Genomic DNA, 22786 nt, shown 5'->3' with positions numbered 1-22786 from the left:
CAACAAATTGCTTTCTGTCAAATACATTAATGTTTTCAGACAACTTTCCTAATAACAGTGAAATCTGAGTTAAATATGTAGCATTTCAAACACAATATGGAGCTCTGTCCTCTACAGAATTAATTCGACTTCTGTTTAATAATGTATAGAGTGAGGTAGATTTATTAACTTATCTTATTTATGACACAGGGAATTTTTAGGGCACCCAGTCCTAGAAGACCAAATCTCCTTTTTATCAATATTAATGGGAAAAATTATGTGTGATCAAGTTGCTTGCATTTACTGAATTAGGCTACTAATCAACACAAACATGAAAAAGAAAAAAAATTTTATTATGTTAAATTTGACACTAAATTTTTATGTCTCAGACTTCTGAGACAGGAAATGACAGTGGCTGGGGTCCATCTACCTAATTCCAGACAGAAGTGGAAGATAGGCCCCTAATATACACTTCACTGCCAGACAGCAACTCAAAGTTCTTTGCAAGACTGCACAATTCATCAACTGCTTTACAAAGAATTTTAATGATAATTACCCATATTTGCTCAGATATAAAGGAATCACTTTTACTATAAATCAGACAAAGCTCTTCCTCCATCCATCAAGAAATTCAGTTCATTTTAGTTATGGTCTGATCTACAATGAAGGCTATAGTACACATCTATTCTTGAAGTTATTTATGAGTGCACCCAGCAGAAAGTAAGAAATATAAATTCTGATGTCTGGAACCCATACCCCAACCATGTCACTGAACAAGATATCCATGGTAAATTTGGACTAAACCAGTTCTACCCTTTTTGTTAAATGTTTTGTCATGCATGTCCATGAAGTGAATGGGCATTGGACAGAAAGACAGGAGGATCTCTCATTTCCATTGAGATCTTTTTTGCTTCTACTAATTTACACTCATTTTTTGCTTCTAATATCTGCATTTTGTATAGACTACTCCTACAGAGGCTGGAATCAGTCCCACTAACGCAAGGGGCCAAGTTTGGCTGCATCTTTTGTACTGGTTCTTTGTACAGAATATTCTGTAATATGGAATTTTGTTTGTTTGTAGAGAGCCTCCAGACAGCTGGTTACTCTGTGTTTAGTGTACACCTAACCAATAAGTAACACAAATTAGATTTTTCTTTCTTCTTTCCATGCCACATTTTCTGAGAAACTACTGATGTTTATGTGGAAGAATGGGATGCTGCTGCTGTAATTAATATGTCTCTACTGACTGCCAAGTTACTGTCTCTGAAAGATCAACAAATATTTAAAAATAACTCAAAGTTTGTGCACATAGTACCTGTTTTGTGGAAATCTTCATTGCTGAAATAACAGTAGGTTCCTAGGGAAGAAAAGAAAAAAAAGAAAACAGAGTTAAAATATAAAATAATAAAATAATAATTAAATAATTTAGGTTATAAACCTAAAGTTCTCCTAGAATGCTGGTTGTCCAACTTAGAAACCCTGAAAATAAACTAGATACTCCTTGGTAACAGTGTTTCTTGTTGCCTTTTGCAGTGGAATAGTTTATACCTGTAAGTAAAACAGAATGCGTTTACATACCTGGTTGCATCTTGGATTGCCATGTTGATGTAGAAATATAATTTTCCATGATTATTACCGTTTCATTGTGGTTAATTTGTTACTAGTTCCACATCTTAAAAATAATTTTTACACTTAAGATTCAAACTAAATTTAACCTCCCAGGTAATATGAAGGTAACAATGGCTGAATCAAAACACATAGGTACTACTGAAATAAGCAACATGTTTTAACCATGTCAAGGTGAAAAACCCATTCATGCAAAATTTTATTCATAAGAGCAAGTCTTAATCAGAAGCATCATCTTGACTGCACTAATCACACAGAAAGAAGTTACTCATATTTGCAAAACACAGAACTTGGCAAGAGGTTTCTTGCAACATGGAATACCCATTATTTAATGAACCAAATGGCTCAGAGTTTTTGTTCTCCTAGCTAAGTTTACATGTAATTATATTTATCTGTAGCAAGCAGATGTCAAGCCAATATCTATTTTCTAACAGGAGGCACTGTAGGAACTGTTTAACAGAATAAGCATGTTTCAATCTGATTAAAAGACTGCAACACCTTTTAGGCCCACCTGCTTGAATAGATTTTAATATAGAGAATAAAAGTGGCAACCTTTGGTCAGAAAGAAAGTCAGTCAGTTCTGTATGGGCTTTATTATATTTAAAATCTGCTATCCATCCCATTTATCATACTTTTGGCTATGTACATTAATAAAGTCCTTATTAAGCTTTTACACTTGTGTAGCTTTCAACGTAGTTATCCTGAGGGAATTGGATATGGGTCAGTGGATGTTAAGCATGTGGACTTGCCTTTACAAATGGGTTAATAGACATTATATTAGAAATCATCAATTAAGTGTAACATTTGAATGAAAATTGAACTCATTAGTTTGCTTGCTCAGCTGCTCAGAGAAATATTGCACAAATGAGGCTAAAAGAGGCATTTATTATCAATGTAACAGATATGACTTTTCATTATAAATAAAAAGCACTGAATTCAGCACATTGCAGTTTAAATATCAAAATATATTTTTTTATGATGCACATAGTCTCTTTAGTAACCAAAGAAAACTTAACATTTTGTTAAGGTACATGTGAAATCTGTTGTGAATTTCCTATTGAAAGATCTGCATATAAATTCTACTTATCCCACTGAAGTATATTAATGTCCTCTTTAAGGCTTAAATACATGACAAAGGAGATAAATGAGCCTTCAAGTAAATCAGAAAACCAAAATCCTTTTGTGTAATGAATAAATACACGTGTAAAGTAAAATACCAGATCTGAATTTGCCATTAACCATTCTACTTCTGTAAAGCACTTCTGAAATAAAACTTTCACTCCATTTATTTTCTTCCTTTCACATATATATTTCTCTGATCTCCTTCAGCTTGGCACTTCTACTTGATTTAAGGAAGAGACTGATACATTATCAACAATTGCCAAATTACCCTGCATTAATGTAATGACTTTTGCATGTACAAAAAAGAAAAAAAAGCTGGGAGCCACAAATTACTTGTCTCGTTTTCTCCTCATAGTCTCTTTTTATTCTTTTTTCTTTCTTTTCTTTTTTTTTTGTTAAAAAGGAAAGAAAAATTCCTTCTTTTCTTAAAAAAACCCCATGCATTGCCAGTAAAGGCAAGTTTACCCATTAAAAACAAGAACAAACAAACAAAAAACCCACAAAACAAACAAAAAAGCCCACAAAACAAACAAACAAACAAAAAGCTAAAATACAACCCTAGAAAAGAATGAAAAGAATATATACATGTTCTGTTAGGTATGTTTTATCTGTTCAGAAGATGCAAAATATAAAGGGGTAGCAATTGAGTTCAATGAGTTGCTGCTGGCCCCATAGCAGGTTTGGAGTACAGTCCTTGCCAGGACATCTGCAATGAGACCATGTGAAGTGGGGCTCCCTGAGCACACAAGTGCCATCTTCCCACTATCAGATTAACCTCATGCTCCCAGCTAGGTATCCCTGAACTCCCTGAAAGCCTGGAGGCTGCAAAATGGTGCCATAAATGGTCACTGCCAAAAAGAAAAACATGGGGAAGGTGCACAATGCGTTGCTGTGTGTAAAGCACAGGACATCCCTGGGTTCTGTCTGGGAAGTGTTTGAAAGGCTTTCTCAGCCTTGACTTGCAGGAGTGTTTATGGAATGCCTTATTGCCTTATGGAATGTCTCAGATAGGAAAAGTGGAAGAGATTGATTTTCACAAAAAGTATTAATGGTTAGAAGGTGTTTATGGTGTCTTGTGTCAAACCATGAAAATGTGACTGCAAAGGTACCTTTAAAAAACATAAACACTTTATTTCTTTCTCAGATTATTAGGCATAAGAAATCTGTGCAGATCATTCCTTCTCCTAAAGTACCTTCATAAATTTATTATGCTGATAGCCTGAATAGTGTTAAGAGTAGATGCAGCTATGAAATTCATGTATTGCATAACTCTGTGGGAGAAAAGAGACAGGCTTTATCCTCAGATGTGCACAGATACATACTTAATTACAGCGTGTAATAGCTCTAAGATACAGAGATAATAATTTACTTTTTAAACCACAAAACAAGAGCCCAGAATGCCATTTTTTTTATCATTAACCTCCAGCTAGCACTGAAAGTTTCAAGGTTTATTTTGACTAGTGTCTGGGTCTCTAAGTGACAGGCTAATTAGAGGGGTATGCCAGGCTATTCCTTGGCTAGACTACAACAAGTTTAGTTTGCAGCTGTCCACAGAGAAATCTACAACCTGACACTTGAAATTTAGCTGCACTTACCCGAAAGACTGTCATTTCTTCCAGCAAGACTTCCTCTAATTCATGCCAAGTCTCCTTAGGAATTGAAACCACTTTAAGAACTGTTCCAATATCTTGAAAAGAAAAAAAAAAAAAAAAAAAAAAAAAAGACTTCAGGTACTTAGTTTCAGAGCAGGCAGAATTTTTTTAGTATGTAATTATTTCCTATATAAAGACTGTGAAGTTACATCTAACTAAGCACTCATTCAAAATACTAAATGTTATTTAAAATAACCTCAAAAAACATTGAATTTCGGTAGTTCACTGAAGTCTTTCAGTTATCAAAATGCAAGAAAGAAAAATACTACTATAGTTATTAAAGAATGAAAAGTACTGAAACGCTATTTAAGTGACAGTATAAAATGACAGATGTTCCCTTCCAACAAAAACCATTCCATTATGCTATGATTCTCTTTCAGTCATTTATTAGGGTAAGGAAAGGCACTGTATTTACCCAGGCATGTTTTATTGTCCATTTTGAATATGATGTTTGTCATTCTTAAAACGCCTCTGAAGATGCTGTCATAAGATTCAGTATGGATATAAAAAAATCCGGACAAACGCTATTAGACAGATGAAGCTGTTAGATCTCCTAAGTACATGCAGTCTTCCCTGTGTCAAACAAAGTACCTAAGATGTATAAGCCCCTTAAGGCATCTGTATTTCTGTGTGTTGTTAGACACAAGTCTTCACTGAGGGGTAAAAAGTAATACAACTTGTATCTTCTGTTGAGAAAAAGGTGTGTGCCAGCATTTTAATACTACATCCATTTACATTTTAAGGATTTTGCAATTGGCTTATACATGAACAAGGCCAGTGCTTGAAATTCCAGAGCAACAGCCTTTGTTTTTGTGAATATGCTTGAGACTTGAGGCCATCTCAGTTTTACAGCTTCTGCATCTGTGATTTATGTGTTTGTTTCCATGAACAGAATTTTCAGGGAATAACAACAACACCAACAAAGTAATTTCTAGGTTGGTACACACATCACTGTAGTCGCCCTGAAATAGAAACAGCCTAGATGTGACTTTTCTTTTTAACCAGCCAAGTGTAGTGCCCATGTAAATATATCATAGGAGGAACAGCTATGTCCCTGAGGACTTTTCGTGTTACACATTCTATATCAATAACAGTTTAGGAAAATGTAAGACATTTTAATGAGATAAAATTCCCAAAATAACAGGATGTTCCACATTCTGCAAAAAAAAGAATTAATCAACAATTATGAAAAATCACAATATATTTTGTATACATACATATTTGTATGTTAGTTGAAATTTCCAATTAAAAAGGTGACAACTCACCACTTCTATATTGAAAATATCTATAAAATAGAAACAAATAGATTACACAGGCTGAAAAAGTTTTCTGTAAGGTAAATAACTTAAAACCTATTTATTTAATGAGAAGTTTCTGGTATTTCAACTTCTTTATGTGAAATAAAATACTCTAGAAATCCTAGAATATCCTGTAGAATTGAAATTTTCATTTTTCCATCTGCTCCTCTTTAAGCAGATGTTGGTTTCTAAGCCCATATTTTTGCAAGTTTAGAAAGAAGCGATGTTTTCCACAAAATATCTACATCCGTGTTTTCTTTCATTCATCAAAATTTCATAGATTCTTTATATTTTCTTAAAAAAAAAAGCCACAAAAAAGAGAAGCCCAGCTTTATGTTTATTTAGGCAGTTACAACTCCAGGCTAAGTGAGTAAAATATACCAGATAAGCTGTTTTGGAACTGGCTTTCACTATGGTTACTGCTACTAATTGGATATATTTCATTCAAGAAATATTATTGAGACTACAGAACAAATGCAGTGTAAACTTCAAAACAAAAAGAAAAAAATCCACATCTCTACAACAGAGTAACACAGTAATGGATAATTTATCATTAGCTTTATTTGTAATTCAATGGTTGAGCTAATTCCCTTGACTATCCTGATAATTTGAGAACTGGGGTTTCAAGGGAAATATATTGTGCAGGTAAAAAAGAGAACTCTGATCTAACAAATGTAACAGTGTAGTTATGGGTCACCACTGTATTCTGTGTTGAACTATGTCTCTCCTCAGTCATTATCCACCAAATGCCATATTCTAGAAATGAAGGGAGATTTTTGATAAAACGGGGAAACTGTGGGGCTTGAGTAGGCACTGAGCAAACATACCTTCCCCACATAATGTTTCAAGTAAAGGTCTGACTTTTAAGAGGATTTTGCAACAATTACAGTCATTTGATGCTCAAAAAAGCATCTGAGGTCAAAGTTACACTGTGTTAATCACTATGGTGACTCTGGTCAGGTCACAGGTACCAAAGTGGGGCTTTATCTGGGTTCCAAATCAAGTTTTACAGAGTAGCATTTCAAACAATTTCACACAAATGGAATCAAGCTTCTCCTTTAGGATCAATAGGCTCTGCTGAGTAAGATAAGATTACTGGTATTAATTTGCTTTACTGACAGATAAACCTTGACTGTGCCAAATGATCCCAAACATCACACACTCAGGATATGCATTAAGTGCATATCCTAAATCCTGTTTCTTTCTGATATAATTTCAAGCATGCTGATATGATTTTATTTCCACTGTGAAACACACTGGTACAATCACAGTGGGAAAGAAACTACTCAGCTAAAGATTTCACCCACAGGAAAGGAAAATGTGACCACACTGGATGGCTATTAATTATACTGTGTTCAATTATCATCAGCTATTCATTGAAAAAGAGAAAAAAAGTATTTCGTCAACATATTGAAGTTCAGCAGCATGTGGGAACAATGTAGATTGCTGCAATGGCAATGGGAAAACACAGAAATGTACCTAATCTGATGGGACAGACCTGCACAGAAAAATCCAGTCATACCCCAGAGAGCCTAATTCTGGCTTTGTCAAAGGTTCAGATCATCAAGTGGAAAACTAGACTGTGACTGGAGTCACCAGTCTGCTCCCTGGATTGTCCTTTCCTTGGGGAAGATGTAATACATGCTGATTCTGTATCTGTTTCTGGTTCCTTTGAGCAGCCAGCTCAGGGCAGCTTTCTGGCAGAAGGCAGGCAGGGCCTCTGCTCACCCCCTTTTCCTTTCCCCCTGCACTACAGATGCCCTTTTCTCATTCTGAAAACCACAATAGGTATTGTGAGCATTGAGGAGAACCTTATGCACCCCAGCTCCAAGCACAGGTGTTGTAACACCTCTTCTTGTCCTATGAGGGTATTACCTTCTGCGGGAAAAAGAACAGTTTCTATAGACAAAAGGAATATTTCAAGAAATAATAATACTCTCAATTTACCAAGGTGTGCTTTTGGTGCTGAAATATCTTTTGGCAAGTACACGTAACTATCTTTCAATACTTATCTTGCAGTTTGGAGGGACAAACATCAGCAATGTTGGATGAGATTCAGAGTACTTACCATACATCTGAATACTAGTGGTTTACAGAACTGAGTGCCTGAATTCCCAACTTAAATGTAAGAGCTACCTATCACTGAAGCTCTCACAGAAGGAGACCTTACCTGGCTGCATAACTATCCATCTTACTCTCAAAGAGGTCCTGAAAAAAGTATGAGCCTCTCAAAAAGTACTTATCTCTCTCCCTTGCAGAAGCCTGGGCATTTCTCTCCATCTGAATGCTAAACTTTGGTGAGATAAATGCTAAAGATGTAGACATAAATTAACTCCTTGGATTTGTTCAGCAACATACTCTGCATGCTGAAGGGCTTGTTTCCTTACATTGCAGCCAAGGGGAGTATTGCCATTGATTTTTATTTTTTTTTTTTTTTTTGGGCTGAATCAGGTCATACAAGACTTGCTGAAAGGAATAAAATACTGCCAGTTGTAGATGGCACTGAAGTCTCTAATGTGTGATGGAAAATATATGTGTTGTGTAAAACCATATGAAACATTTCAGTGTTTTATGTAAGAACATGCTGTTGCACTGATATCTAATAACTCAGTTCATAGCTTTAAAGAGCTGGAACACTTCCTGCAGAGCTGCATTTCCTGCAGTAAATGTTCTGAATTGCTATGCATGCACTGTGTTTAGTACACAAAGCTTCATCAGCTTTCAGTTTACTCATAATATGTTTCAGGCATCATCATGAGAGATATTTATTGCTTTGGAAATCTGACTCCAGATCTAGAGCTTTAGAACCGTACTTAAAGCAAGTCAAAAACAGCCAGATATTTTTTGTCCAAAGCTGAAAAAAACAGTGGGCTTTTTGGCTCGATTTGTGTTGACTTCATGATGCAAATGTCTAATTGCTAGCAATAATGTTCAATATAAGTTTAAAATACTTTTATGAAACATAACTGAAAGACCAGCCGACTGAGGGACTATCTTCAAAGGTGAGGAAGCAGATCCAACAATGCTGATCAGCATAGTTCTGAAGTCACTGAACCAAGGCAAATGCCTATCAGCTAATTTCTGGCTAGTGTTATTTCCCATTATTACCTTTCTGGAAAAAAACGTATTTCCTGAGTGCATATTTCCCCTTTTGATAAAATGACCAACCTACATGATTCTGCAAATTCTTTGGAAAGCATTTCTGCTGAATATCAACTCTTCTTAAAACACTTTCCATGCACCAGAAATTTTCATTCTAAGTAAAATGATGCAGGCCTCTGGCTCAAGAACTGGTTATCTTAAGGCAATACTTGAAATACTTGAATGTTACACAAGACATTTGCCATACCTGGATACTTGCCTCATTCATGTTAATACTTATGCTGCACTTCAAAATAGGTACCCTTAAAACCTGAATTTTAATACTAAATTATAATTAATAAGGTAAGATATTTCTAATAAAATTCTCTAATAACAGTAGTTAAAAAGACAGTGGTTTGATCTTAATCCAGTTGGGAAAACTCCTAAAGGATTAAGGAATTCAGGGCATAGCCTGAACCTGTTAACAGCAAATGTATGTAAAAAAGCCTTCCCCATATGCACAGTTTTGAGTCTTGGCCCAGCTTTTCACAGGTACACTCTGAACCGTAAATCAGTGTTCTGTCTTTTGGGGCATGAAATTTTATCAGATCTGTGTCTCCATAATGCCTGGAGGAGTATCCAGTGTAGATTCAAGACTTCTCACCTGTGCCAATGAACATCACATCATATTGGCCATCTTCTGCATCTACTCGATCTACTACTATCTGTGTGAACTGGTAATCCACATCTGTTTTGATCATGATTGGACGGTTGTTGATGGGGAATACTGGGTTGTACATGGCTGGATGACTTCTTGCAAATGTTATGACTTCATCAGGAAGGTCTTTGGTGGAATCAAAGCCTCCAAATGTTTTACTGGGACACTGGAAATAAAAAATACAATGTTTTACATTTTCTTACTGGTCATTAGTAACATATTAGAAAAACATTTCTTTAAATCATCCCAGCTACTGCAGTCTCTAACTCAATATGATCTAAGTGTTTCAAGACAGACATCAGAAGTTAATTCTGTCATTAAAAATCTCTTTTTTATTTTTACTTTTTATTTTGGATTTAAATCAATAGAGTTAACAGAATGTAAATGATCCTCATACATAATTTTTATTACTACTATGCAGTGCAAAAGGATTTTCAGTCATTTACTGATTAGTATTGATCTTCAATTGGCAGAAAGAAGAAATCCTGAATTATCTGAAATAATTTTATATGAGACAAGCAATTTCAGTATTTGGTTATGTATACAACAAAAAATTAGTTAAGTCACTATCCTAGTTTCAAAGTATTATCTTCAGAAGCTGACTGGAAATCAATTCCTCTCTGACGAACCAAATCTTCATCCCTGTTCTACTGACTTTTCAAACTCCTGCTTGTCTCAACAAGCCTCTCTCATCCATGTAGTTCCAATAACATGGATCCTATTACACTAAATCAGATCAGATCAGTCATGTCCTAAATGTATCTCTTCTCCCTTGACTGATTCTAAAGAAAGCCTGGTGTGAGTGTTGCTGCTCATAAAGTCAACGTGAAGAACTAGGTGAAACAGCTCTTGCTAAAGAATTAAAATGAGTCCTTTTTGTTTAGTACTGTGCTTGAACAGAAAAGTTGGTGTCCCCTTGGAATTAAGCTTATTCCCATAAGGCCACACAGCAAAGAGTCCCTTTTCTCCCTTATACAGCTACAGGTGAGCCAGATAGTTTTGCTTCTACTCTGTGAAAAGCAATGAATTATTTGCTCACATCCTCCCCACATGAGCAAAACAGAGAGGCTGAGACTTTTGTATCCTCAAAAATATTACTGTACTTTTACCTACTGCATGTCCCCTCCCCATGTGAGGACAGCGGCTAATCACCACTATTTGCCCTCATTTCTTCTGTACTGTTTTATGAACTGATAGATGTTACTTTAAAGTAAGCATTAGTAGTGTGCTAATAATTTTAAATGGATGAAGAAAATAAAGCATAATGTCATTAAAACACCATTCCAAAGATACTTGTAAAAGAACGTGGTATCCCCACTTCTAATCTGTTCAGGGATTATTATTTAAACCATAAAACTCTGAAAACCAGTTGACCAGTTATGTTTATAGCATTTAAACCTGAAATATAAACCAGCTGGTGTTAAAATGCCCTAGATAATTGTCCCTTTGTATTCACCTATAGAATATACTGCAAGTAAATTAAAAACCTAGAGAACAACATCTTGTTAGCCAAGAATCCAGACCTTGCAGGATGCTCAGCAGAAGAAATCAATTGTCTTTGCTATCACCTTGATTCAAATTATTAATAATTCATCAGAAATGAAATTAAAAAATCAATGTTGTCTAAAGGAGTAGTTGTTATACTCAGCAAGCATGGTTCCAGGATGGACACACAAAGTGTAAATTGTCTCTTTTTGGCCCATTAATTAGTAAGCAAATTCTTGTACCCTGTTCCACTGCATGGTACAGGAGGGAGGAAGGCAAGGAGGGCGGGAGGACATTCGATTAATGCAGGTGGAGCAGAGTAAGCAGAATAAAGTTAGTTATCTGCTTTGTTGTGTCAACATTTTTCAGTTTACTTATTATATATGCTCTTGCCTTCTTGTACAGAAACATTACAAAAAGAAAATAAGATTGGATTTTCATAGTCATTGGACAAACAAATTTTGAGACACTGTCTCAAAACTGTGATTAAAATTCCACACTTCAATTTTAAGCTTTAAGCTTTAATCTTGTCTTATATCCTAACTACAGTTTAACACTAATTACTAAGATTAATTAGATTAGAATTACTTGGATAATCTATGCAAAGTTCTTTAAGTATAACAATCATTACATAAGAAGTAAGCACTGTTAATTGCAGCTGGGCAAATACTGAAAAAAACATTAAATGAATAACCATTTCAATTTTAAGCAAATGAATTTCAGCTGTGTTTCAATTCCTTTGATATTTACTTTCTGGCTCATTCTTCTAACAAAGGGTTGTACTTGCAGCTATGTCGACAAAAATATATTTTCTGCAGAAAAATCACAAAGCTAGAATTAGTGTCATAATTCTATGAGTTTAAATGAGACTCTCAATTCCAAGAGCCAGATTACTGCTTGGATCCCCTGCTTGTCTAGGAGTAAATAAATAATAGCAAATTTTTAGTCTTTACATTTAAAAGTCTAAAGTTCCACTACCTGGACGAGGCTGTGTGGGTCACCTTCATTCTACCTCACTTTAGGAAACTGACTGAGATGAAATAAAACTCTCTTTGTTTTAACTTCCTTCCTTGTCATTTGAGTGAAATGGACACCATCAGTAAGTGAGATTTAGCTCAACCATAATCCAAATTGCTTATAGAGGAATTTCAGCCCGCATAAAATCTGAGTTGTCCTGAGAAGAAGTCATGTTTATTTGTGTTTGGTCACAAAACCAGGATATACAACCAAGGCATTATCCTTGATGCTAACAACAGAATTGCTTTTGATATTAGTGGGTCTAGTCAAAGCTAATTGGCAATGTGCTTCACCCAAACTCATGTTTATAGATCTCATCGATATCACTGATATCAAGAAAGTCGAATGTTTTCAGCTACAAAAGGATAAGCATGAATACGAATGTCCTGAAAAAAATTGGAGAAATGAGCTTGATCTTGGATTTGAGTAGAGTCAAAGAACTACATTTAACATCCACTTCCAATTGCTGGTCCCCACAATGATTTATTAGGGTTTTTGATCAGTCAGGAGGAGATAACTAGGCTGTTGCCTCACTGGAATATTAGGGACTCCAGCAGAAAAAAGCAATAAGTACATTTCAATAGGTGTCTTGTCATAAGTGAAGATAGATTCTTAGAATCATGAAGCACAGAAAATTTGAGCTCTGTTAGCTGAATCCACAGAAAGTCAGATATGAATTCAGATGAGGTACTTCATTCAAGATGAAGTATAAACAAAAATACTCCCTCCCCTCCCAAACATAGTTAAATGGCTAAAAAATAATAACAACAACAAAAAAGAAACAGTAATTTTAAAAAATCTATAGATCTTAAAGGAAAAATGCTTGCAACTTCTTTGTTAAATGTGATGCTGATGTAGAATTTTTACCAAGTTTTTCGACTTTTCAAAAGAATCATTGACTCTTCTTTACTCTTACTGGGCAAATCACCAGATGCAAGTTTACTGGCATCTCACATCTTAAATCCCTCAGCTAATGAAGCAGTGCTTAACTGCAGTGAGATCTGGGACTGAATCACTGTAAGAAGCTCAGGTTTTGTTTCTCCTTTCCCTTTCTCATTTCTTGAAAAAGGAAGCTACAAGTCTGACATGTAAAGGAACTTCAAAAAATTTTCTTCTCTATTCTCAACAGGTCTTCAAACCATTGAAAAGGCATCCAGTTATTTTGCTTTAGAATAAAAAGCTTATTTGCAGCCAAAAATGTCTTATATTTCAAAATTCAGTTTTATCCTACTGTTAAAATAGAATTATTTTAGCAACCATGAAGAAAAAAATCAGTGTTTTTCAAAACAGTAGACACCAGGATTAGAGTCACTTGCAGTGGTTTAGGAGAAAGTGATGGCCTTGGGCACTCCTTAATTAACATCATTTACAGTGCCATGACCTTTTGCACTACATGATGAGACTGCAGGGCTATGTACAATTGTATAATTTGGGATCATATTCATCTAGGGAAAAATTCTATAATTTTATGATTTTTTACAATTACATTTGCATGTTTTTATGTATACATGTATATCTTCAGCAATGATATTTCAGAATTTAAATGGGACAAGATGATTTGTATCGGCTAAGGAACTACCCCCAACACATACAACTAATGCTTTTTTCATAACTGTCATGTCTTCTCAGGCTGCTGGTAATTTCAGAGGCAGTTAAGTATTTCTAGAATGTGATGACATCAATAAGATGTCAATGTGGATATCTTAAATATATTGATATTTTAGTAATTCTTCAACTATAAACAGGTAAAGGCATAGATTTTAAAAAATGCTGATGGAAGTCAGAAGTTATTACAGTCACTCTATCATCCACTGCAGAAATATCTGTCTTACTGTGCTAAAATTAATGTCAAGAACAACTCAAAGTTTCTTAACAACCTGGCAGATGCTCTGTTTTCTGTTCATTCTCACTAAGAATGGTTCAGCAAATATTTGGAACAAAGACAAATTCCAAGGAAAGGATAATGCAGAGTAATTTATTAAACATTTGACTTTGGTAAATCCTCCAGACATTGATCAAACTTCTGCTGAAGTTGTTAACATGAATGCCAAAATTAAAATCCAAATGGAGCAGTTATTGCAGTTTCATATTTCACATGAAAATCAGTAAGTTTTGGACCCAGAGGAACTGTTAGCTTTCCTTTCTGACACCCTGTCCATGTCATTGTCTTTTTCAGTTTCTTTCCTAGATCTCAGCTGAAGGACCATGTAAAAGGTGAAAATATTTTTCACCATTTTCCCTTTTCAGACTGCTATATTTCTAAGGGTACTTACAGTTCCTGGCCGTGGATATGGCACTCGACCCTGGTAGGGAACCCACTGGTAGTTTGGGCCATCTCGGTGGGCATAGGGACCAAGAAATACCCTCCTCACATCCGTCATGCTGTACATGCACACTGCTGAGCCCTTGAAGATATTACTAAAAAAGAGGGGAGAAGAAATCAAATCAAGTTCTTTAAATTATCTACTGGTTTAACTGAGTGGAAGTGCCATGGAAATAGCAGATTGTTGCTTCTTAATTTATTGCATGTGATGATTACCAAACCTCTGACATGCTCTCAGAGCAATCCTAACACACTTCCCATGAAAGCTCAGCATAGCAGATACGATGTCTCAGACATTTTCCTAAGTAGATGGCTGCTATTTCACTATTTAAAACATCCTGTCCCCAGAAGGCCAAAGCCTTCTCAGTAAACTTCAATGTGATTGACCCTAGAGGACTATTCAATTCTTTCCTAACTTTGCATTTTTCTCTATTTTTTTGAATTGGTCTCTTCTGTTATTTGGGCAGCACACAAGCAAACTTCAGTGTTGTTTCTTATTTTGAGATTTCTTAAAGAAGACAGGAAGGACTTGTAAATCTGCCTCTTTTATGGCTGGTTACCACTACATTGTTTCTGTTTATAAACTAAAACTTTTTTCCTTCATGGATAAGTGTAGAAATGCAACCAGTACTACAAACCTTCCTCAAGCCAAAGATGCAAGTATAATTTTGGTCTTTGTGAAAGCACATTGAAACCAGAACATTTAAGTCACAGTTATGTGTGGTACAAAAACAGAATTTTGAAAGATCATTAATTTCAGCAGTATTTTTTTACTAATACCTCCCTGAATAGCCAATTTCTCACACCACAGATTTTCTATTTCACCCTGCCCTCAGAAAAGTTTACGCTTGTGTTATTTTTCCAAGTCTGTGTGGAAAGGGCTACAAATTCTGAATCCCACAATTAAAATCCAATTTAACAGTTAAAACAGCCTGAGAAACTGATAGTCTTTGTGACTACTTGCTTTGGAGTGACAGCGTACATTGCTCATAAGAAAAGAAACAAACCTAATTCATTACCTCTTACTGCCACTGGCTTCTCAGTTCAAAGGTTAAGAAAATTTGTGTTTTTAAAAACATTTTCAACAAAGAGGCCTCTTTAAAACAAGCAGCCACCCAAGTTTCCATGCAAGTAAAATGATACATTCTATACCTGGAAGTTGTAAACACTCCATAGACTATTGGATTTTTAGGGTCTTTTGAGTTCATTAGGAACACATCCTCTGTAACAATAACAAGAGATGGAAAACAAAATCTAAGTTAAATTCATATGAATAATATCTGAAAACATGTCTGTATTCAAAGCCATTTCTGCCACTTACGTAGTTCATCAAAGTGTGTGTCAATGCCATTGGGGCCTGGCACAGAACAAATCAGCCGTGCTTTGAGGAAAGTTGTCCACTTGTTAACAAGGCTCCTGTGCCCACCAAAGTCATTCTAATAACAAAAGCATTTTGCATTAATATGTGGTAACAGTCTTTGTTAGAAGTAGCAGAGTGCCAAGAAAATAAATAACCAAAAGATGATACTTACTGAAAAGAGAGAAAAGAACTGAACGTCTACATACAAAAGCATTATTATGTTGCCAAAGACACTAATTCTGCATAGCACATAATTTAAAAAAAAAATAAAATCCCAAATTTCCTTATATATTGTAATACACATATAACTCTGAAGAACGAGAGGAAAGTATTTTGCTGCAGAGTTCCCAGGCCTGCTGTGTTCTGGTGAAGCCTAAGGGGTTTATTATTCTTAACTGATTAGCAACAAAATAGATATGAAATCATAAGTGAACTAAGTAAATAAAAGTGCCAGAAGACTTGGGATGAGTTGCATAGCTGAAAAATTTATGAAAAAAGTGCACCGAGTATTCCATACTTACAGAGTAATTGATTTTTTGAACAGGTTTTGAGGAGATAAATTAAAATTTTGCTTATGGATTAGCATGACATTTACTGTGCATGTCATAGTTGCCAAAACTACAACATTATTAATATAGTTCAATTTGTAGAAATTCAGCTAAGCTTAAGCAATAGCTTCATTAAATCTTTCTTTCCCTCTGTTTTAAAATTGTTAACTAATGTAGGATTTAAAAATCCAGTTCTTCAAATGTTTTTGGCCTACCTGGAAGTATCAAATTTCCTTTCTTTGCAGACACATCCTAACTCCCAGAAGACGCCTATGACTTGTTGAACAAAACATCATAGTTTGTAAAGCTTTCCCCAAAAGAGAAGAACTGAATAGTATACATTTTGGTGTTTCACCCCCTGTATTTCACTTGAGAGGATCAGTGTTAATACTGAATAGTTTACAGGAAAGAAAATGCAGTTTGTAAAATCACTTGTGAAGTCTCCTTCCAGTGTATTTAATCTCATATGAAGAAGGCATTACTTTACCTTGCAGATCTGCCCTATTCTGGCATGAGTGGCTTTTCCAGTATGCTCCCCATCAATGGCATTTTCACGGAAGAAGAAATAGATTTTGTCATCTTCTGGATTGTCGCTCTCTGGTATCAGGTGAGCACTAATAAATCTAGGATCTAAGAAGACATTGCCATTGTGCATGTTATTACTCCATTAGATGAACCACTTGCCTTATACAAACGAATTGTGATTTTGTCTCCCAAGAATCAATATTAGGATCAAATGGCAAATACATCCATGTTCGGTACACTGTCACCCATTGATGTGTGAAATTTACATTCCTCTTATATTTAGTACATTGAATATGTAAGTAAAGTATTTTACATGTAGACAAGTATGAATGTGTTACTGACAAAAATGTTTAAAAATACAGTTGATTTTGTTTACTTCCACAGTACAATAACCCAAGCCCCCCAAATTTTGTCCCATTTTCAGAAAAGAAGTACATTCATGAATTCTATTGAAGTTACTGAAACACTATGTCTTTTTTTAAATATTCTTTTCCAAAGAAAACCTTTATTTCTTGAAAATTAGAGTGGCAACATTATATGATTATAAGAAAAGCATACTGATGGTTATGTCAAAAATGGTGGAAAGTAGTTTTGGGGGAGAATTTTACAGCAATTGTAACAGTAAACTCATACCAGTGGTGAATCTGGCTCAGCACTGTATTTTAAAGATACTTCAGCTGGTATCTTTCACTATATTTGGAAAAAGAAGGCATATCCAACAGATTTACCAATCTGTTTTATAACCATTTTACATCCTGCTGGGATAATTAAATGTGGACTATATTTATCCACTCAGAGTCCTGTTCCTATGTGAAGTTATAAGCTATTTTAGTGTCATGCACTAACATCTTTTCAGTGTATGTTTATTGCTATATAATTACAGAAATAATGATCTGTACTTTGTTTTGTCAGTTTGCACGAGCTGTCCTGTGAAACCCATAGCCTTATTAAGGCTGGCAGTGTTTGTAAGCAACAGATTTGAATGTATTTTTATAAATATATACATGCATGCGCTTAGATTTTTTTTATTATATGTGTATATTCTACAGAATTCTGTGTGTGTGTGCATATATATATTCTTATGTGTGTGTATATATATATATATATATATACACACACACACACACAGAGACACAGTGTACATCAGAATTACCATACTGGATTAAACCAAGGTTTACTTAGCTCAAGATACATATTCCAACATTGTCATCTTAATTCCTGTACTGGAAATACCAGCAGTGTTCAAGATGAGTTATGCTCTTATACAAGGGCTATAGCAATACTCTGTTGAATTTGTTGTTCTTTGTTTAGTCATTCCTAAAATTTAATTAGAATTTACCAGTTCCTAAGCAGTAATTTGAAATGTTCATGGAACTTCATGTACTATATGACCTCAGAACCTCACTTTTCATTGGTAATGCTCAGTCCACAGCCCATAACTTTTTAGGTGAAGATGGGCATCTTTTCTTAATAGTTTTCCCCATGGTTTATCACAACATCATTCATCAGGAATAATTCAATTTGTCATTTGATTGCTTAGCTATCCAGTTGCATAAGATCCTTTTGTAAGTCTTCACAGTCTTCCTTTGTCTCACAATGCTGAACAACTTAGTATCATGAAAAAATTTCTCATCCTGTTGCTAAACCTCTTTTTCAGGTTATTTACAAACACGTTGAGCAACAACAGTTGCAGGGCAGATCTCTGTGGGACTGTGTCTACTACCTGTTGTTTATTAAAATAAATCTTTTTAGACATCTGAAAACATAAAAGAACATCTGAAAACACAGTAACTTAGTAACTTAAGCTACCAAAGCAATTTCCTTTCTTTCAAGTATGCACTTAATAGCCTTCAAGTTACACTGGCACAAAGCCCAAGATAAGTAATATCTAGACTATATTGTACCATGGTAAATATTTATTATTTTATATAAAATGTACTAGGGCTTTGAATGCAACTTGTACCAGAAGAAACATAACGCTACATCTTGAAAAAATCTGAATTGCAGCCTGTCAAAAGATACATTAGAGAAAGAGGATACCCATTAGCAGACAATGTCTGGGCTACTGGATCTGGAGAATCTCTTGTCTGAATACCTTGTTTTTACAGTCTTAAAGTCTTAATGAAAAGAGTAAAAAAAAAAAATCATTCAACCAAAACCTAAATACATTCCCAAATGGTTGAATGATTTGTTTCTAGTGCAATGGGTTTTGTAAATCACAAGATATCAAATTCTAAAACAAATCACTATATTATCAGACATCAAAATTCTAACTTTACATTGGCCTCTGAAGATACTGTGGGGAGTCTCACTTGAGTCAATAGCACTGCTTATACAGTATGGGTTACATAAACTTGCCCTTGGTTAGCATATTATTATTCTTTTCTTTCCCTCTCATATTTTTGCAAGTGAACCTAGAAATAGTAAGAGAGTGTAGTATTAAAGAGGACTGGCACAAGACTGATAGAAAAATAGTTTAAGAAACTGAAAATACTTATTTCTAACAATTCCATCAGTTAGAGGAGCAGAGGAGAAGGATGTGAGGAAGGCATGAACGCTATAGCCAGCGTGCATGAAAATATGCTTTGTATACATTTCTAACCAGTGCTCATCTGGGATGAATTCAGATTTTTAATTAGTGATTAATAATCCTAACTGCATCAATGAAAATAAAGTAATCACACAGCCTAATATTAGAACACAGCCACTGTACCTCATAGAACAGTTTTTATTGAATAACACTGGTGTAGTGATAAAACCTCAGTCTGTTTCACCATATGGTTAAACTTATATGCTTTAGCCAATAAAAGAGTGGGCCTTCATGTCATAGGGCCCTTACTCTTGTTACCTGGTGGTGGCTGGTTTTTCTTCCCTCTTCCATATAACAGATTATGTCTATGCAATGAAGAGACTACATGTGTTCTGCTGCATACAGAAATAAATTAATTTCTTTTCAGAATTAATATAACAATCATAAAAGCCACAACATATATAAGTATATAACATTTGGGGAGAGGAAGAGAAGTCAATAATTTTGTAGGTTATAATGCTAAGAAGTTTGTGGTGTGAACTAGTGATCTGTAGTGTGTGCTTTATTGTTTCATTAGCAAAGGAGCTGTTTGACTTGCCTGAGGCTTGATGCATCCTTGCATTTAACTCCAGGGCTTCAGGCCGTGTTTACAACTAACTGTTTAGGGTCATGATGAATCAATCAGCCAGATGGCCGGCAGTCACGCAACATAACCCTCTCCATAGACTATGTAGCATTTTCTTACTGCTCTTCTTTGAGGAAAGGAAAGGAGATGTTGTCCACAGATGAGGAACTTCTCCTTGGCTCTCCTAATTGCTCACCCATGCAGCAATAGAAAGAATGTCATCCAGGAATATGTGTGTTCAAGTATTGAGACTGCCCTGTCTTAGCCTGCAAAATTAAAGAGGTTCGGTATCAAGGAGTCCCCATGGGAAGTTTAAAATGATTCAGTCAGGGTTGACCTATTTCTTACACTTAACACAGCCACAAAAGAAGTGCTGGGAGGAACTTCAAGCAAGTTTTACTGAATGGAATGTGGGACTTTGATCTAAACCCACTGGTGACAATTGTAAAAGTCAGTGTGCTACAGCTATTGTGGATAGATAGGGTGACTTGAAATTTCTGTGTATGAATTATGGGGTATGATTTGTCCCTAAGCCTGTCTCCAGTCTATGAAGAACTCAAAAATGCTGTTAGAACAGTTCAACACTTTCTTGTTTAAAAGCAGTCTGCCATTGGCTAAAAGTCCAGAAAGCATATTTTGAGAAAATTAATTTAAGAAATAATTTGAAGGCAAATATTTTGCAATGATTCATTGTTTAAAAACAAAACAAAACAAAACAAAACCCCACAAGCAGACAATGTGGAAGAGTGTTTTAAAAACAGCACACATCAAACAACATGTCTGAAACATGTTTAAGCATGATCAAAGGAGAAACAAAGCCACAGCATAAACATGATCAAAATAAAATTGCAGCTAAAAACACGTCTCTGATCTTGCAGCCAATGTGAACAAGCTAAAAATAAAAACTTAGATTTTTATTTAAAACAATCAGCCTTGAGAAGCAAGTTATTAAAGCACACACCTTTTTCGGTATCCTTTTTCCAGTGGTCTTGGCTGTAGGGCTATTTCTCAGCTCCTACATGACACCTTTTCTAGCGTCACTATTTGTGTGCCCTCCTGCAATTCCCAGCTCTGCAGACATTTCCCTGGCAGCAGCCCATTAAACTGTCCTTCATGAGAAATCTGGCTCTTTATGAAAACGACACCTTGGTCCAGCTGCCTCTATGATTTATATGCCATTGTTTGCTTAGTTAAGTAATGGAAACATGTTTTGCTTGTCTCAGCAATTCAGCTTGAGAAAAAGCTAAGGAAAATCGATCTGCATTGGTTCTTTTACAAATGTTACTCTTCAAAAGGAACAACTGCACAAACATACATGCAGCCCCAATAGCAAAAAACATTAGAAGTCTGAAATTGGATTTCTAACTGAATTTTATTAGCATTTTAATGAAGATCTATAAACTTGAAGGCATCAGAAATTACCTTTATCTGTCAGGACTGAGTAAGCTCAAGGAACAGAAGCTGGGGTCATCTCTTCATCACTTGACAGGAGCCAAAGGGCAGTTCTCTCAGGAAATGTTTTGCAAAAAGTTTGAACTGCATGTTTCTCTTATTGTATATTTATGGCCAAAATGACTAATTTATCAGTTCACAGCAAGAAAATTCTAGGAAACTAGGGAAATTTTATGCTCAGTAAAACCGCAATTGCTATAATTTAATGAAAAGTACTGAAGGGCGACTGGGGCCCTGAGGAGAGGAACAAGACTGGGGAAGCTGAAATTAAAAATTTAACAACAACAAAAATAGACAGCTACTCGGGACTTGATAAACACATACAGTGCCTGTCCACTGAGACCCAGCACAGAGAGCCAAGCCCTGTCCTCAAAAAATCTGAACTTGCAATCACAGCAAGCTCTGCTTCCCACAGAGAGCAGGACTTGCAGCACCAGTGCACAGCAGAGCAGTCTGCCACAGGCACATTCGGCAAGGTCACCAGAGGACAAAGCTTTTAATATATGATGATGAGAGAGCTGAGTTGGTTTGGGCTATTACACACGCAAATGTAGTTTACAAAACACCAAAGCTTTTAGTGGTATTCTTCCAAAGGCCCTTCATTTTAATTCCTGAACTTTCAGATTCCTCCTGTTGCTGATGATTCAGGCAAACACAGCGAAGTTCTCGTGGATTCAGCACTTAAGAGTGAAGCTCTGCAACAATATCGATTGCATCAGACCACATCCTCATGGTGGGAATGCTCCTTGGACAAAGGATAACCTGTGGCTGCTATGGACTGAATACAAGGGTTTCGTGGTAGTTTACTGTCAGATGCTGACATGGACCACAGAGTAGAGATGTGATTTAAAGACAAGGATAGGCAGAGGAAGATGTGTGGTATGCAGGCTGTGCATGATTGAGATGTTGGCAGCTGAAAATGGGTAAGAGGCACTATGGTCACTCACTGATATTGCAATGGAAATTCTCATCAGAAAGAGTTTTAAAGACTGATCATATTTATCAAGCAGTTTGTCTTTGAGTCAAGCCAGAGTGATGCTGAGGAACAATTATATTTTTTTTAGTTTTTCAAAGATTAGTGAGAACAACTTGGGTGACAGATTATAATATGGGGTGATAAATTAAAGATTTAGATAAAATCTCTTGTATTTTCAACTGCATACATATTCTTTTTTTTTTTTTTTTCTGATTCTAAACTGTTTTCAGAATTCAGAAAAAAAATCTACCTCTCTGCAGAATCTGGCTGTTCTGCTTTAGTGCTGACTTGTGTGAATTATTTTTTTTAACTGTTTTTTTTTTTTAACTACAGCTTTTCAAGGATGGATGAAAGGTATTAAAAGTAGTATTAACATATCACTTTTCCATATTTCAGTGCATGGATGCAATAGCAACCTAACACACAAAAAAGACACACACACACACAAAAAATTCACAATGCTTTTCTA

General features: G+C 35.4%; 1 protein-coding gene across 1 annotated transcript in view; it reads right to left on the bottom strand.

Moving 5' to 3' along the window:
• Nucleotides 1-22786, bottom strand: part of SEMA3A (semaphorin 3A) — a 163078-nt gene that overhangs the window by 16972 nt on the left and 123320 nt on the right. Inside the window, exons 7-13 of the mRNA XM_008493025.2 lie at nt 16697-16839; nt 15623-15737; nt 15454-15523; nt 14252-14396; nt 9423-9642; nt 4323-4414; nt 1295-1336 (exon numbers count right to left, since the gene is read on the bottom strand). Coding sequence (XP_008491247.1) covers nt 1295-1336; nt 4323-4414; nt 9423-9642; nt 14252-14396; nt 15454-15523; nt 15623-15737; nt 16697-16839 — 827 coding nt within the window. The remainder of the gene's footprint in view (nt 1-1294; nt 1337-4322; nt 4415-9422; nt 9643-14251; nt 14397-15453; nt 15524-15622; nt 15738-16696; nt 16840-22786) is intronic.

Source organism: Calypte anna, chromosome 1 (assembly GCF_003957555.1).
Source record: "Calypte anna isolate BGI_N300 chromosome 1, bCalAnn1_v1.p, whole genome shotgun sequence".
In the NCBI taxonomy this organism is placed as follows: Eukaryota; Metazoa; Chordata; class Aves; order Apodiformes; family Trochilidae; genus Calypte; species Calypte anna.
Note: the sequence above shows the minus strand (reverse complement) of the source record. Positions and strands in the feature narration are given on the sequence as shown.